At 43.9% G+C, this 16,701-nt stretch overlaps 1 protein-coding gene across 1 annotated transcript in view; it reads right to left on the reverse strand.

The window, feature by feature from the left end:
- The window catches only part of TBX20 (T-box transcription factor 20), a 55,729-nt gene extending 40,294 nt beyond the window's left edge, over positions 1-15,435 (reverse strand). Inside the window, exons 1-5 of the mRNA XM_026019137.2 lie at positions 15,182-15,435; positions 11,581-11,836; positions 10,427-10,591; positions 5,970-6,078; positions 3,578-3,736 (exon numbers count right to left, since the gene is read on the reverse strand). Of these exons, the coding sequence (XP_025874922.1) occupies positions 3,578-3,736; positions 5,970-6,078; positions 10,427-10,591; positions 11,581-11,836; positions 15,182-15,308 (816 nt within the window). The 5' untranslated portion in view covers positions 15,309-15,435. The remainder of the gene's footprint in view (positions 1-3,577; positions 3,737-5,969; positions 6,079-10,426; positions 10,592-11,580; positions 11,837-15,181) is intronic.
- Positions 15,436-16,701: the final 1,266 nt, after the last annotated feature.

Raw genomic sequence — 16,701 nt, forward strand, 5'->3', positions numbered from 1 at the left:
CATTAGTTGAATCCTAGTTCAGAGGGGAAAAATGAAAGATTATAAAAAACATCTGTTGGTCCATCCTAGAAATTTTAATGCAAACTGAATTTTAGAAGATATTAAGGAATCACTTATTAGTTTTCTTAACTGTGATAAAGATATTGTGCTTACTAAAATAATATTCTTATTGTCAGTATATACTTGTAGAATTATTGACAGGTAAAGTATCATGATGTCTGAAACTTAGTTTCAAATGATACAGGGAAAGAGAGAAATGATACAGAGAAATAGGGCAGACAAGGTCCAGCAAAATGTTAATTACTGAATCTGGGTACAGAGTACATGGAGTTCATTTTACCATTTATTTAACTTTTGGATATTTGGTTTTTATTTAAGTTCTAGTTAGTTAATACATAGTGCACTACTAGTTTCAGGTTTACAATATAGTGATTCAACACTTCCATACATCACCTGGTGCTCATGACAGCAGGTGCCCTCCTTAATCCCCATCACCTATTTAACCCAGACTCACCCAACCACCTCCTCTCTGGTAACCATCAGTTTGTTCTCTAACCACCAGTCTGAGTCTGGTTTTTGGCTTCTCTTTTCTCTCCCTTTGCTCATTTGTTTTGTTTATTAAATTCCATATGTGAGTGAAATCATACAGTTTTTGTCTTTCTCTGACTTAATTTAGCTTAGCATAATACTTAGTTCCATCCATATTATTGCAAATGGCAAGACTTTATTCCTTTTATGGCTAAGTAATATTCCATTGTGTATATATACTGCATCTTTTTAATCCATTTATCAGTCGTTGGACACTAGGGCTGCTTCCATTAATTTGGATATCATAGATAATGCTGCTATAAACATCAGGGTGCATGTATTCCTGTGAATTAGTATTTCTGTATTCTTTGGGTACATATAACTTTTAGGTATTTGAAAATTTTTCTAAATAAAAAGTTCAGTGAAAAAAATTAAATGAGATAATGACATTAAAATGTATGGTTCCTATTAGCTGCTAGTTTAGGATGATTACTATCTCATTACACTGGAGGCTGTGCAGCGTGAACAGTGCTCTGCACACAGCAGGTAAGTAATGCGTACTTCCTGAAATTAAAAAAAAGAACATAAATAGTTGAAATCCTCTAAAAAGGATGTCTCCAAGTCCATCAGCTTCAGAAGCTGAGAGGAGGTAAAGTTGTTTTCTTCGGACCAGGCACCTCAAGCTTAGAGGTTAGGAACACTGACTTTTGAATTTAACCCATTGGATTTAAATCTGTGATGGGAGCTTAACCTCATGCCTCAATGCTCCCAGCTATAAATGCTACATACAAATACTGTTTGTTCCTATTTCATAATATCCTTGTGAAAATGAAATCAGACAATGTGCTTTAAATGGTGCCCGGCACATAGTAAGTACCCAAATATCAGCTGTTATTACAATTATGTAGATAAAACTTCCTATTCCTCTCATGATCCGAGAGGTTGTGCCAACATTTAATCAGGATTGCTCCTTCACCTATTAAACTAAATCTAAGGTGTTATCCTGAGAAACTTTCCTTCAATTTTCTTCAGTCTGTTATTTTCACTAAAAAACAAACAAAAACAATTTACCTATTGTCACTCTGGTTTTCTTTATAGAGAATTCTGATGAAAGCAATAAAATTTTCACATGACAGGTTTCTGTTTTATTTTCAAACATCAACAGATTTCTTGTGGAAGTACAAACCTTATACACCTTATAATATAAAAGCCACAAATCCAATTTGTGTAAAATGAAGGTTTCAGGAATGTTCTCTGAATCTATGATATCTGTATTACCTAGGTCCTCAGATTAAAAACTGGGAGAGTTAGTGTCAATGTTTCAGATTCTCAGTAAAACAGTGTTAGTGTTTTACAGCCCTGTAGGCTTCAATCTATACCCAACTTTTTAGCTTGGGCATTCTCTGAAAGTTTCTACTCTTCTGTTGTTACCTTAGAGATAACTGAAAAGTTTTAATACTTGGCTTTTACTTTAAGATGGTAAGTATGATAACATTTGTTATCTCAGTTATCTCATTTTAAAAATGTGCCACTAACATTTTAGAATCCAAAAAAGTGACAGATCCTCTTTGAACACTCCAGAGACAGTCCAATAGTAGCCACATGCCTTATTTATAGGGTGCCTGACTGTTTACAAAGGCGTGTTTATACACAGCACTTCATGTGATCCTCACAGGAATTCCCAAGATGTTCTGGGCAGTTCTTAGCTCCAGTTAACAGGTAAAGAAAATAGCAGGCACAGTGGTGAAGTAAAATCTACTCCAAGGCAGATGGAAATTAGAGGTGCTTATGCCTTACAGACGCACATCCACTCGTGCCTTTTGCTCATATCCCTTCCCTGGGCTCCCAGTTCCTCAAGTGCACAGGGCTGGGCTCTCAGCTTCACTTTCTTACTTTGCTGGAGAGACAAAACACACAGTATCTCCTCTGGCTGACTCATCCCACTCTGGTCTCTGAGCCATCTCTCAGGCAGGACCTTCCAGTTACTCACTCAGAACTCAAAATATAATAATGTCAAAACAAGAAGAGAGTAATAGCCCTGGCTACCTTAAAACCAACCAAATAAAAAAGCAAGGTACAAAGACGAAGAGAGGCTACAAACAACCAAATCTGTCAAGTAAACTGAATGAGTTCCTTTCGCTGAAGTTTATCAAAGGAAATCTATTTCTGGTCCTCCTGACCGTGAAAAGTTGGTTATCCTCTCTTTGCTTCAGCATCTTCACTCCAGTATGTTCCTATAACCCCCAGCTTTCAAGATTATGCAGACCAGGAAAGAAGAAAATATACGGGAAAGTATTTAGCAGCACCCAGCCCTCAGTAAGACTTCGATAGTTATTTACTGAGTCAGATTAAACCTTATGGGTGAAGAAGTGTGTAAACTTGAAATCCAACATATAACAAAGGGTAGAAAGTATAAAACCCAATGTTAATGTTATACATTAGATATCTTGAAGTTAATTAAATATACACTCCTTACATGCTACCATTTATTATCTAAAGAGACATTTAAAATCCTTCTACAGAAATTACAGCTGAAAAACAAAAAAATAAAAAAAATAAAATAAAATAAAATAAAATAAAAAAAAGAAATTACAGCTGAATAAGCTTCACAAAATTTCTGAAGTATCAGTAGTTTGGGTAGTTGGCTGGAATAGATGTATTAATTTAGCAGAAAAACTGAACCTCTAAATTTTGTGAATCTATGAATATATGGTTATATACATCATGAGGCTCTGCCAGAAGGAGAAAAAGGAAACAGGTGATTTTCTCAAGAAGACAGAAGGGGGAGGTCTGGGTAGAAGAGTGGGCAATAGACAACCTGACCAAGAGTATAAAGATTCTAGAAAAGATGGTGTAATACAGAACTTCGTAACTGTGAGCCATGGCCACTCAACACAGTTGAGGGCCTGGTGGGGCTGATACTCAGTGTCACTCGCCAGAGTGAACCTTGATTTTGAGTACTGGGATAGCCCCCTTCTGTCCAAGAAAATGAAAGAAGCTGCTAAATCCTTCCCTTATGTAGGAAATGAATGGTGAATGCTGAACTCACCAGTTGATTCTGGTAGGCAGTGACTGCTGTGAAAACGGTCTCTGGGAAGATGAATGTTCTAAATTCTTCAGACTTCAGATTGAGCAATGAGGCTGTGTGGTCTTTCTTCTTAATGATGTGCACCCGTGGCTGGTACTTGTGCATTGAGTTCAAAATTATCTACAATGAAGAGATGGGAAATACTGAATTTTAAATATTTATATTACTACACAGGCCAAATTTGCAACGAAGCAAAGAAAGAACCATAAAATCCACAGCTTCGAATTCCAGTTGTAAGATTATCATAGACCCTTTCCATTTGTAAAGCAAATAAATGATTTTCACAAGTCGATTTCACAGTTGTGAAATCACATTTTATCAAAACTACCGTAAACACTACAGGTTGTTTCAAGGGTCCTTTTCTAAAATGATAGGGGGAAAGTCATTTGAAGGATGTTGATTTGTTGTTGTTGTTTTAATCAAGTTTTTAAAATATTTTTTGTTAGTCTGGTTAGACCAAAGGATGTATGTCTAAATTTTCTAAGGTAAGAACTTCCAAATTCTAGGAAGATGGATTGTTACTTATGGTTGGGAGGGGGGGTTATAAAGAATTAAGAAAGGCTATGTGGTATGAGACAGACATTGGTTAGAATGTTAAATCTGTTACTTTCACTAGTTCCTTTGTCTTGAGCCAACTGGTCTCACCTTTCCAGCCTTGTTTTCTCAAATACAAAAATATACTAATCTCACAGCGTTGTGGAGAGGATTAGATGATGTAGCCCCTATGAATTACATAGCAAATAGGAAGCGCTCGGGAAACATGAACATTTTCATTATTGTCAATTGTATTTCTGACAGATTCATTGATTCCTGGCTTCCAGTTACAAACCAAACGTGAGGGACAGTTTGGTTTCCATTCTATAGCTAGTAAAAGTTGCCCAGTACTTAGACATCATGCACCTAACCTACCCTGGTTAACAAGGCAGTATTTTTCATGAATCTTTTAAATAAAATATAGTGATTTGCCATTATAAAATCTAAGCAACAAAATTCACTTTCAGATATAAAAGTTTTTCCACATCTTCCCCACCCCTGCCACTCAGCTACCTAAATCTGCAGAATGGGGTATGTCCCTCCTGGATAATAGTGCTTATATATGCCTTTTGTCTCAAGGGCCTAGCAGAGTCTGGCTCTCAGGGGAGGCATGCGATACATACTGTGGCAGGAGCAAGGTCAATGGCATGCAGCATTGTTGCATTAATGGCTCCCCTCTTTTCTTGGCTAACAAGGGTGTGGTGGATGAGCGTTTTGGCTAGTGACTTTAAGAGAGGTAAACACTAGTCTCTGTGGGATGATTAACGTAGAATTAGTCTCTCTCTGTGCTGAGATATAAGCCAGCTTAAAGTTGGCATCTGGCACTGAATTTTGAACATGCCATCCTTTCATGGTCCCAAACCTGAATAGGAATAACTAAAACAAATGAGAGCTTCAAATGAATTGAAATAGACTTAAAAAAAAAGTCATCTCTTTATATAATGTGTTTATTCCAGGGAGTTCAAGATATTTATGCTTATTCATAAAACTGGAATAAGCTCAAAGTGATGAAAGTAAACTTCTAATACAGATATAAGAAAAACATGGGCATTTATTATATGTTATACTAACAAGTTGCAACCTCACACATTCTCCCTCCCTCCCTCCCTCTGTCTCTCTTACACACACACACACACACACACACACACACACACACACACAGAGGAAAATGCTCTAAGCTTTAAGTAATGTCCCTTCTTCCCTACTTACACCATCCCAAGGTCAATTTCCTTCAGAAAGGGGTGCCAGAGAGACTCAAAACTCAGACTGAATCTCAGCCCCCAGGGCTCCTTGACTCTCTGCTCAAGACTTCATGGGGCTAAGGAACACTAATACAAATGTCAATTTTGTTTCACTGTAGAAATAAATTCCCTGAAGTGAAAAATTTTCCTGTTATAAAATGAAAAATCCATCTATAAGAAGGGCTTCTTCAGAACTAATTCAAAGAACTTGGCTGACTGACATGGAATCCAAAAATCTTTTCTTGTAGTTTTCAGAACTATTATGATGACAAAATGCACATTCCCTTTGTTAGGTGGTGCAGGTAGTAAAGTAGTTGCAATCTTAGGAAATTTCTAGTGCAGAAGGTCCCAGACTCTCTTGCACAGAAATGGCATACAGCAGCATCCCTGTAAGTGACCCCTTGGAGAACAGGAGTCAAGGTTCCCTGAACAGTGCATGAATGTTCTCATAGAATGACTTGGCGATGGAGGATGGGATGGGGAAAGGCAGAGGAAGAAGAGATTGAGAGGGAAGAAGTTCTGAGTGACTTCTCCATTCCATCCCAGGGAATCCAATTAATCCAAGGCACTATACTTACATGGCCATGCTGATCCAGTTCATTGTTGGTGAGTTTCACCTTTTCAAAAGACACCATCTGCTTGAGTAGCTGCTCACCAGTAAAAGGAGAGTCTGGGTGTACATACAGCCTAAGAAAATTATGAGAGAATGTTGAGACATTTTTTTAAAATCTGTTCTCTGAGGGTTATAAAATATTCTGATTCCAAAGAAACACAAAAACTTCTCATAAATGGTGAATTTTATTTGCCTCAGATAATCTCAAATTTAATATTATAACAGTATCAAAATAAGTCTAAAACATCTAAATATGTTTCTTCATGTACCAAAGATCTAAAAGGAATAATACCAGGATGCCTGGGTGGCTCAGGAGTTGAGCATCTGCCTTTGGCTCAGGGTGCGATCCCAGGGTCTTGGGATCGAGTCCCACATCGGGCTCCCTGTAGGGAGCCTGCTTCTCCCTCGGCCTGTGTCTCTGCCTCTCTCTCTCTCTCTCTCTCTCTCTCTGTCTCTCATGAATAAAGAAAATCTTTAAAAACAAAATAAAAGGTATAATACCTAATAAATTTTCTACTGTCTGCTCAGCAAGCCATTTTTAAAAAGGTGCATATTTTTCCATCTATCTAATCAACTATTGGTGTATTTCTGTAAAATATGAAATTGTATTACTGTTGCAGGTATTTTCAAAAGAGAGACTAGTTTATACTAACTGTATAATAAGTTCCTAGTATAAATACTGCTAAAAAGCAATGAAGGCATAAAGAATTTAAGAGGAAACAATTCTAGAGAATCCATTCATTTACACTTAAAGATTATTCAGTTTGAAATTTATAGATGCACGACAAAGTAATTTTTTTAAAGATTTTTCTTTATTTATTCATGAGAGGCACACAGAGAGAGACAGACAGACAGACAGAGGGAGAAGCAGGCTCCATGTAGGGAGCCCAATGTGGGACTCAATCCCAGGACCTCAGGATCACCGCCTGGGCCAAAGGCGGACCCTCAACCGCTGAACCACCCAGGCATCCCAAGACAAAGTAAATTTAATACAGCAACCTAATTCAATAGTCCACAGATCATAGTCTGTTGCTCCTTCCACTACTTTAAATACTACTACTTTCATCTAGTTAGATGCCCACTAAATCAGAGTGAAAATAAGCTGGGTACACCTCGAATTATTCAGTGTATTTGTTCATAAATAGCTTATAGGGGGTAAAAAAGCTTTGACGGGAAAAAAAATATATTTATCAAGTATTCATCATTTACTGATCACCTGCTACGTGCAAGGTGATCTTCTACCCACTCATAGTTAAATGCAGGCCATCTGTTCTACCAACAAGCATCATACAAAGTACAACTCTTTGTAAATTCTAATCCTGGTATCCACTAGACATAAGCTTTTCTGAAGTCAGGAGAGACGACAGAACTCGTGAAAGAGAAGGAAATACCCCTGATTTAATAGGACAAATCCCTTTATCCATTTGACAGGTTATTTGTATCTCAATTTTATATAGGATCCTTATAATTTTAATAACACATAAATATTATGGTTGGGGCCAAGTCAAGGGGAAAAAGTCACAAAACCTTCCCCTGCAGTTTTTATGGAAGAAAACCCAAGAAGTCTGTGCCATGCTTTGTCACACAGAGGACTAAGAAGAACTGGGTGCACATGCTGACACACTAAAGCCCACCAGAAGCAAAGCACAAAAAAGGCTAACACCACTAGAAGTTCTTACTAAACCAACAGAGGAACTTTAGGTGTATGTGTGTCTGCCTGCTTGTTTTGGAGGAGTGTTCAAAAATGCTGTTCAGGGGGGATCCCTGCCTGGGTGGTTCAGTGGTTGGGCGTCTGCTTTCGGCTCAGGGCATGATCCTGAAGTCCCAGGATCCAGTCCCACATCGGGCTCTCTGCAGGAAGCCTGCTTCTCCCTCTGCCTGTGTGTCTGCCTGTGTGTCTCTCATGAATAAATAAATAAAATCTTTTTTAAAAATGCCGTTCAGTTGGAAGTATTCTTTGATGACACAACCACAATAGCGTTTCAAGCATACCCCTCCAGGGCTCTAACTTTACACGTGCAGTTGTTTTACTGACCAGCACCGCTTCCTACCCACCAAGCCAAAAAAGTTTCAAAAATATTTCAACTCCTAGAAGCTCATGAAATGCTCCCTCTTTATCAATTCAACGTGTGTAATCACATTAATAAAGTCTAACTTATGGAAATATCAGTTACTTGAAAGACAACAAAATGTTCTATATGAAAACACAACATTATTTTAAATACGTATCACGTCTTGCCCATTGTTGAGATCAAATGATATTGTCAAGTATCACTTCTTCTGATTAGGAAAAACTGGTGAATTTCTGTCTGAACTAAAACGTTTCAACGAGAACCACAGGGAATTTCCATCGTCAGTACAAAAATGATCACCTCTCATATTCCTCACCTTTCCCGTATGGGGCTATGAAATATAGCACTGCTTTCTTAATAATAATAAAGAATATTTGCTTAAATTACCTAGCATATTTCTATCCTACAATACACTAAACGTTTTTATCTAATATCAATATAAATAAACTGAAGTAAGATGAATGAAAAAGCATACAGGAAGCCCCTCCTCTCTCAAGTCCCCCCGGACTTAAAATTCCAGCAATAGCTTAAACATGCTTCAGTTAAGATAGCGTATTGGTACGTGCTTTCCTTCTCCAACCAGAACAGATTAGTAACATAAACAAGGCATGTCATATTTGCAAAGTCCTGCTGGCCTGCACCAGTTCCCCATACCTTCAGATAGGAAGAAAACGTATGCTAAATAAGAGCGATTAACTCCTTAAAGGAAAAGACTTTGGGGGTGGGGAGAGGATTTGCTTGTAAAAATGATTAGAAATCTGCTAAAATACTTCTCTCTTTCTGTCTCTCTCTCTGGTTTAAAAAGATTTTGCAAAGTTTGGAAGGAAGCTTGAGAGTAATGTGAATCAGCTATTTAACAAAAAATAGTAAAGAATAATTAAACTACTATTATTTGGTGAATCTTGCTCAATTTTTTTTAAAAAAAAGGTGTATATTTTTTAAAAAGTCCTTAGTCCTGTTATTTGTTATTTAATATATTGATTTGGAAGGGTTGGGAAGATGTCCTTCCTAGTCTCCTGTGGGAATGGAAAACTTGGAGAGGCTTCTTTCAATTTCTTCTCCAGTGTATGTAGCATACTGTAAGCTCAGTAATGTGATTAAGGACTAAGTAAGCTCACTATTCCATCTGAACTAGTATGTGTAAATTGTCTATGTTGGTTCTGTGCCTTGACGAAAACTCCAGACTAGATACTTGCAAAGAATGAGCCATAACTTTAAGGTTCCTAAACTTGTACATGTAAATTAATTCTTAATTCTGATATGAACTTCTAACCAATTACAAAAATTAGATAGTCATAAAACAACTTAAAAAAAACAGTAAGGAGGCTTGGTTTTAGAATCTTATTTTTTTTTTAAGATTTTATTTACTTATTCATAGACACAGAGAGAGGCAGAGACACAGGCAGAGGGAGAAGCAGGCTCCATGCCCGGAGCCCGATGTGGGACTCATCCCAGTCTTCCAGGATCACACCCCAGGCTGCAGGCAGCACCAAACCACTGCACCACCGGGGCTGCCCTAGAATCTTAAATGTAAAATCTCCTAATATCCTTTGTTTGTATTAAAGTATGCAGTTAGATTCCTATAACTTCAGCTACTACTTTTTGCATAAACTAATAAATGTTCTTTTTTCCCCCCTAGAAAGCTAATTGGGTAAAGCAGCAACAACTTAAAAAAAAAAAAAAAACAGCCCGTCATTTTTTAAACAGGGTTCTCCTTGAAAAACATTATTACCAATGAATAGCACAAAAATAAATACATGTGGTCCCTAACAGAATAATGTTTCACGTAAGAGAATATTCATCTGATGTTGAATTATATGCATCTACTGAACTCACTATGCAGAAAGGGAAAAAAGTGTTAGCTATTCTTACTTAAAAGGTCTGAGTCCTTTATTGGCAAAAACATTTCACTAAAATGACCTTTTTATGTGCAGGCATAACCATATTATTTTAAAATATTTACTATAAACTACCACTTTACTAAAATACACTCTTCTAAAAAGGATTTTAGGGCAACCACTTCAGCAGTAGGTGTATTTAGTCTGGTGTTAAGTAGCCAACGAGAATTGCCTTCTGCAATGAGTCTGGATTTCTAATGAATATTCTAACCGAAATTAGGAAAGCGTGGAAATGAATGATGAGAAAAATTAAAGACAATATTCTGTTTCTGCAAACTCTGCCTTTCTCAGAGATCTTGTATAGTCAATCTCGGAGCATCTGGGCTTGGAATGCTCCCTACCAGAGCTCACCACTGTGAATGCAGACCTGCTTGAATGTCAACCAACCAGAGACATTCTGCTCCCAGGGTTAATGAGCATTTTGCTTTGCCCGAAAATCTGGAGGCACAAACCTGGCTGGCAGCGGCGGGTCTGCTTTGCCAGCCACCAGCCAGGAGGACCGGTGGTAGGCGTAGCGGTACCTCTTGTTGTCCACGGGGACGATGTCCATCAGGACTATGTATTTGGCATCAGGATCCACGCCGGAAAATGATACTCGGATGGTGGGAAACATCCTCCTGACACAGGGAAACAAAGAGAATCTGCAGGAGCTCAAACAGCCTAAGGAGCCAAGTGAATTCGGGAGGGAGGTCCTACTCCCCTCCCTCCCCAGCCCCGAAACCCTTTTTGTTTCCACAGAGATGTGAATTCGGAGACCTTCCTTCTCCCAAGCATAGATAATTTCAGGTGTCACCTTTATAGGAGTCCTCATTGCCATGTGAAAAGTTTTGTTTTCTGATACCCAAAGGTCTGTGATTAGGGATATCTTATGTTACTTTCCCAAGTCACAGAGCAGACCCGGGTAGCCCAACCCTCTAGGGTTGCAGGGAGAGAATTCACTCCCGCCAGAGAAATCTAGGGTGGGGTGGTGGGATATTTCCCAGAGTCCAGAGAGCTGGGATGACCAGGCCTGCCAGGGACCACGGACCTTTAGAGTCTTTGTCCCAGGCCTGGGAAGCCTCCTGCACCGTGTGGCTTCCGGACACTCCTTGCCTGCCCAGCTACAGCACCAGGAGGCCCGCAGCGCCAGCACAGAGTGTGGTCGTTTCAAATTTCATTCTTCTGCACCGGCTTTAATTTTAAGTTTTTAACGGGAGCTGGTGGCTTTTGCAAATTGAGGCCAATAAAAGGGAAGTTACCTGCCTCCCTCCAAACACCCAGCAGCCGGCCTGCACTCCCAGCATGAGTTCCCACTTCCTTCCAGCTGCCAAACCTGAAGCCCAAAGCCTTCCCAGACTGCAGGGTCCCAAGATCACCGGTCCCTCTGCCCTCTCATCAAGGCCAAGGTGGCGTTCTCCTTGGCCAGATCTTGAGACAACAAATGCTTGGAAGTCTATCTCAGCAGCTCTTTCCCAAAGCAAGTCAGTGGAAAGAAGCTCTCATTAATCAAAGCTTCCTGTCTTTGCTCTGAATTAGTGGGGTTTCACCCATTTCCTGGGAACACCGTAGGCCACCCGGGGCCCCAATCTCACTGCCCCACTCCTCACACGCCAAGGCCCATCACTACCTGCCCGATTTGGTGATGATCATCTCTGTTCCTAGCTCATGGAATTTGTCCCAGAGCTCCTTAGTCTCCAGGCTGCAGGCAATTTTGGCCATTTCCTCACTGGGGATGATCGGGGTGGTGGGGATGAGCGGCTCAGTACACAGAGAGGAGGAGGAAGGGCTGCTACTGCTGCCCCCACCACCAAACTCCCCGTGAGCATCCAGGCTGGTCAGTTCGCCCAGGGGCTGGGCACAGGATGACTTCTCAACAAATTGTTCTGCAGGCAAAGAGAACGGAGAATGACAGCTAACACTGTCAAGCAAAGATACAGGAAGGAGAACAACAGAACTAAAACAGGTTCTGGACTTTGGAAAAGTTAAGTTCAGAAACTCCAGGAAGGCAGTGGTAACCCATCACTATATAAATTCCCTGGAGCGGCATACCCAATGCTTCCTTCCTTAACCAACTGAGTTCTAGAACTAATATTAATACCATTATGAAAGCTACTTTAGGTACTAAAAATATAAGGAGTGGATAATGGGAAAGGAGGTGATCGTGAAAGATGAAAAGCAATTATTCCTGTCGCTGTCCCTCCCAAGGTCCAGACTTGGCAGCTTGTGGGATTTGCTGCCATTGCTGCCTTTTTGACAACGAGGAAAGATTTTGCTCCAGGGAGACCAAGGGAATGAAGAAATCAGCACCTTCCCTTACTTTGACAGAAACTGTCCCTTCCATCCTGAGCCTTCTCTCCATAAGAAAAAATGGAAAGTGGAGGCGATGTGGAGAAAAGCGGGGATGTGGTTAAAACAAAAAAATTAAGTCACTTCACTTCTCTGCCTGGCTCTCAGTTTTCTAGGCTTCGATACAAGGACATTTTTACAACATCCCTCCCAGCCTGAGACCTTATGAAAGACTCCAACATATCACAGAAGTGTGCTCTCTAGGTCATTTTGGGAACCCGCATGAAACAACTGCTTGAGGGCAGTGTGCATATCTTTCTCTCAAAAAGGTCCTGGAGGTAAGGAAAACAACCCCGACCCCAGGCTAGCAGAGTATTAAAGTGGGAAGAACGTCATCCACCATCAGGCTGGAATACCACTGCCTACGAACCAAACATTCTCCCCCACAGCTGATAAGGGCCTAGGACTACACCAGTCACTTTGATGGAATACAGGGGGACTTCTGTAATTGTCCCAATTATCTTGCATCCCTTAAAAAAGAAACTACTTGAATCTGCAATGTGAAACTGATCTCTAAACAACTCTGTTCTGAGTGCCCTCAAGGAATTGAAACAAGCTCTAAATGTAGATATATACATATATATGCTTTATATCATAGAAAGTATCTTATTTCCCATATTTCTCCTGGACTTGGGGCAGACAAGCAGGAAAAGGGGAACTTTGATCTTTCTTTCTCTTAAAATAACAACCCAACTCATTGTAACATTTTTAAATAAAGAAGAACCAAATTAATTATTTTAGCCTCAGCAAAGAAAGTGAAGGATGCCACAGCACAATCGTACTTGTAACGAATATTTTCAGAAACACATTCACATAATGTCTTTACAGGGAATCAACAAGTAACTTCAGAAATTTTATTTTCAAAAAAAAAAAAGAAATTTTATTTTCTATCAATTGAAAAGGGCAAAAGTCCCTAAGCCCCAGGCGAGGAAGAAAATCATACAGAATTGCTCTAATACAACGTTTTATGTCAATTGTATCTCACTAAAAACAAAAAAAAATTTTTTTAAGAAATATTCTAGTGGCCTAAGGCAGTTCTTTTAAATAGATTTAGTGTGTTCAAATGGGCAAGCATGAGACACTTTCGAGTTCCCACCCCACAGCTGCTTCCACGTCTCTCTGCTGTTTCAAAGTACCACATTCTCTCCTAGCAGAACCTCTAGGTGTTTCTCTCGCGGCAATCTTCGGCTTATTGTGCTCTGCTGAACTGGCCTGGGGAAAGGACAAGAGTGCCTTCTGGTTCTTTCAGAGCTTGTCTCAAAAGCCCAAAGGAGGGATGCTCATTTTACAGACTGTGTGTGTTTGCAGTGGGGAAGAGGGGCTGGCTTTATAGCTTAGAATTTAGATAGAAGGTGAGCGTTCTCAGGAAAAGAAACAGAAAAGAAAGTGATACTGAAATGAGCTGAAAATGGCACGTTTCCCAGTCTGCTGTCTGTAATTCTGACAGGAATTTTAACCCCAAGTGCTCTTTTCCTGCTAGCTACCAAACTGTGATGGGGGTGTTTATAAAGAATTCAGAGGCCCTCTAAATAGGAGTGGATCGAGTCGGGCAGTCCCACAAATGTAACTTTGAAATTGGTGGCTAACATTTTTGTAAACAGTTGGGGTTTGTTTCATTGGTTGTTTCAATTTTGGGGCGAAGCAAGCTTAGATTTCCATAGCAGATTTCCTGCTGTTTCCTTAGCAGGTGGGAAGAACCAGGAAAAGGGAGTGAAAACCTTCGAGGGGAGTATTCTTGATGTTCTATTTTCTGGAGACCTTCTGGTTTCCTTTTCCTTGGCTCTAAGCTGCTCTGGGGATTCTCTTTCTTTTCTCTCTGCCCGGTCCCCTTATTTGTCCTCTTTAACACTTTGTCTTTCCTACTACGGTTGTTATTTCGGAGGTGAGAAGTACTGGAAAGGACGAGGAGAAAGAAAGAAAACACAGGGGAGAGGTTTTTTTTAAAAAAAAAAGAAAGAAAGAAAAGAAATAGTACCCTAACTTCGCTATTTGATGTTTCTCACCATTTAGGGCCATCAGACCATCAGGATGTGGAATAACTATTTACCAGGGAACCCAAGAGGGGATGATAACACTTCATTCCCTGTCAATTAGAACGGGACCTCGAAACACTCAAGTGCAGCAGTTTCTTTCCCACACAGCTCACTTGTGCTAAGGGGAACATAATCCTTATTTTTCCCTTTACTCTGAGCCTAGTGTCTTCTATAAATGGTAAAGGTTGTTGAATAAACAGTATAGCTAAAAGTTGAGGAATTTGGAAAATGGTCACTGGCTAATGTTTTTGCCAACCTCCACTGAAAACGATGGCAGCTATAAAACGATGTCTCACTGATAAGTCTGGAGCTTCTGTGAAAGAAATGGGGGGGGGGGGGGAGGGAAGCTGGCTTAAGTCTAAGTCTACAGCCCCTGACAGTGGTTTTTAAGGAGCCGATCCTATTTAACCGATTGAAGTCAAAGGAAAAAAAAAAAAAAAACAAACCAAAATGCAACTAGTTTCTTGCGGAGGCGCTTAGAGTCCCTTTGGCATCCAAGGCGCACGCAGGTGTAACACGCATATGCTAAATCCTGTTGAGCCTTAAAGGGGTCACCTATCGCTAGCCCCTGACTGCGCGCATCCCGGCAAAGGCAAGGCTCTCGGACGTACGGCCTGATCCCGGGGCTCCTGGACCGACAGGTAGGGACAGCGGCTGGCGCACGGACAACGCGGAACCGCCAGTCCGCGGAGCCTGCAAAGAGAACTCGGTCCCGCCCCGGGCTGAGCAGCGGGCGCTGCGGGAGCAGGGAGAGGCCCCCCCACCCCGAGCCTCCGCGCCCAGGGCCGGGGACCCACCGGGGCGCCCAGCCCCGGCCCTGCCCGCGGCGGCCCGGGCGGCCGGACTTACCCAGGGGTTTGATGGTGTTCTCGGCCGCCTCCTTCTCCTTGGAGCCGCCGCTCGACATGAGCGCGGCGATGGAGAAGGCGTTGGCCCGCGAGGAGAGCTGCGGCTTGGGCGACGCCGTGAACTCCATGGCCCCCAGCGCGCGCCCCGGGCCGCCGACCGCGCCCGCCGAGCTGCCGTCCAGCGTCCCCAGCCGAGGCCCGCGCGGCGCGGAGCCGCCAAGGGCCACCTCCGCGGGGCCGGCCCGGCCTCCCCGCAGCTGCGCCCCGGCCGCGGCCCCTCACCGCGGGGCGCTCCCGCCGCCGACGCTGCCGCCGAGCCGGGCGGGGCTGCAGGCGCCCAGCAGCGGGCTCCACCGCGCGCGCGCACGCCGGGGCGCTCCGCCGGAGCTCGGGCTGCGCCGCGGGCAGGGGGCGCCGAGCATCGGCCGCGCGGAGCGCAGGGGTCTCGCCGCACCCCCTCCGCGCGCAGGCCGACGGCCGGGCAGCGCCGCCGACAGGGGGCGGCCGCCGGGGAGGGGAGCGCAGGCGTGCGAAGCCCCGCGCGGCGCGGACGACTCTGCGCCCGGGCGCCCGCAGCCCGCGCCTTAATTTGCTGGCGGCGGCGAGCCCGGAGGCCCGCAGCCAGTCAGCGCCGCCCCACGTCACCGCTTCCTGATTCCGCCGCGGGGGCGGGGCCGCGCGGGCCGGGCCGGGCCGGGCCGGGAGGGCGCGCCCCGGGCGCCGTGCCCGCACCGCCGGCCTCCGCCGCGCCGGGCCGCGAACCTGGCGCCGCTGCGGCGAGAGAGTCCGGGCCGCGCACGCCGCGCCCCAGCGCAGCCCCCGCGGCGCCCCCGCCCGGCCTCGCGGTCCCGGCGCGGAAGGGCCGCGCGCACGGTCGGGAGCGGGTGGGCCCAGTGCGGGGACCCAGAGCCGAGGCGCCCCGGGGAAGCCCCTGCTCCTTCCATCCTTTGTCTTCCCGCGGCTCCGAGTTCCGAAGGAAAGTCGGGAGCGGAAAGGGGCGCCGCAGGGGCAGCGCGCACCGGCCACAGCCTGTTGGCGGGGGCAGCTCGGGGCTCCCAAACCTGCCTGCCTGACAGCGGGACTGGACAGACACGGCCCTGAACGGGGTACGCTGGGGGAGGCCCCCAGCACCTGGCGAAGGATGCTGTTCCCAGGACCACCGCGCCCCCGCTGCGCTCCAGCCAGCGCGCCGCTTCTGCGGGGTTCCCGTTCCCCAAAGGGACTCCGGACGGTGGCGCCTCCACCGAACGGAGCCCGGGGGGCGGGCGCGGAGCCCCGGGGGCGCGGCACCCTGCGGGGACCACGCGACACTCAGTGGGAGAGCGCGAGGTCTGCAGCGCCGCAGCTCCGAAGACTGGGATTCTTGTGCCTTCGCAAACTGAGCTGCCCCCAGGACTTCCCACGGCCTTAGGGGGGTCGTCCTGTTGGCCCTGTTCAGCTTGAATAACTCAAATTCTCCGAATTCGCAGGGTAATCCGCTTCAGTCGGAGCCGTGTAAACTCAGGCTGACACACACACTCA

This window comes from Vulpes vulpes, chromosome 7 (genome assembly GCF_048418805.1).
Source record: "Vulpes vulpes isolate BD-2025 chromosome 7, VulVul3, whole genome shotgun sequence".
NCBI classification, from domain to species: Eukaryota; Metazoa; Chordata; class Mammalia; order Carnivora; family Canidae; genus Vulpes; species Vulpes vulpes.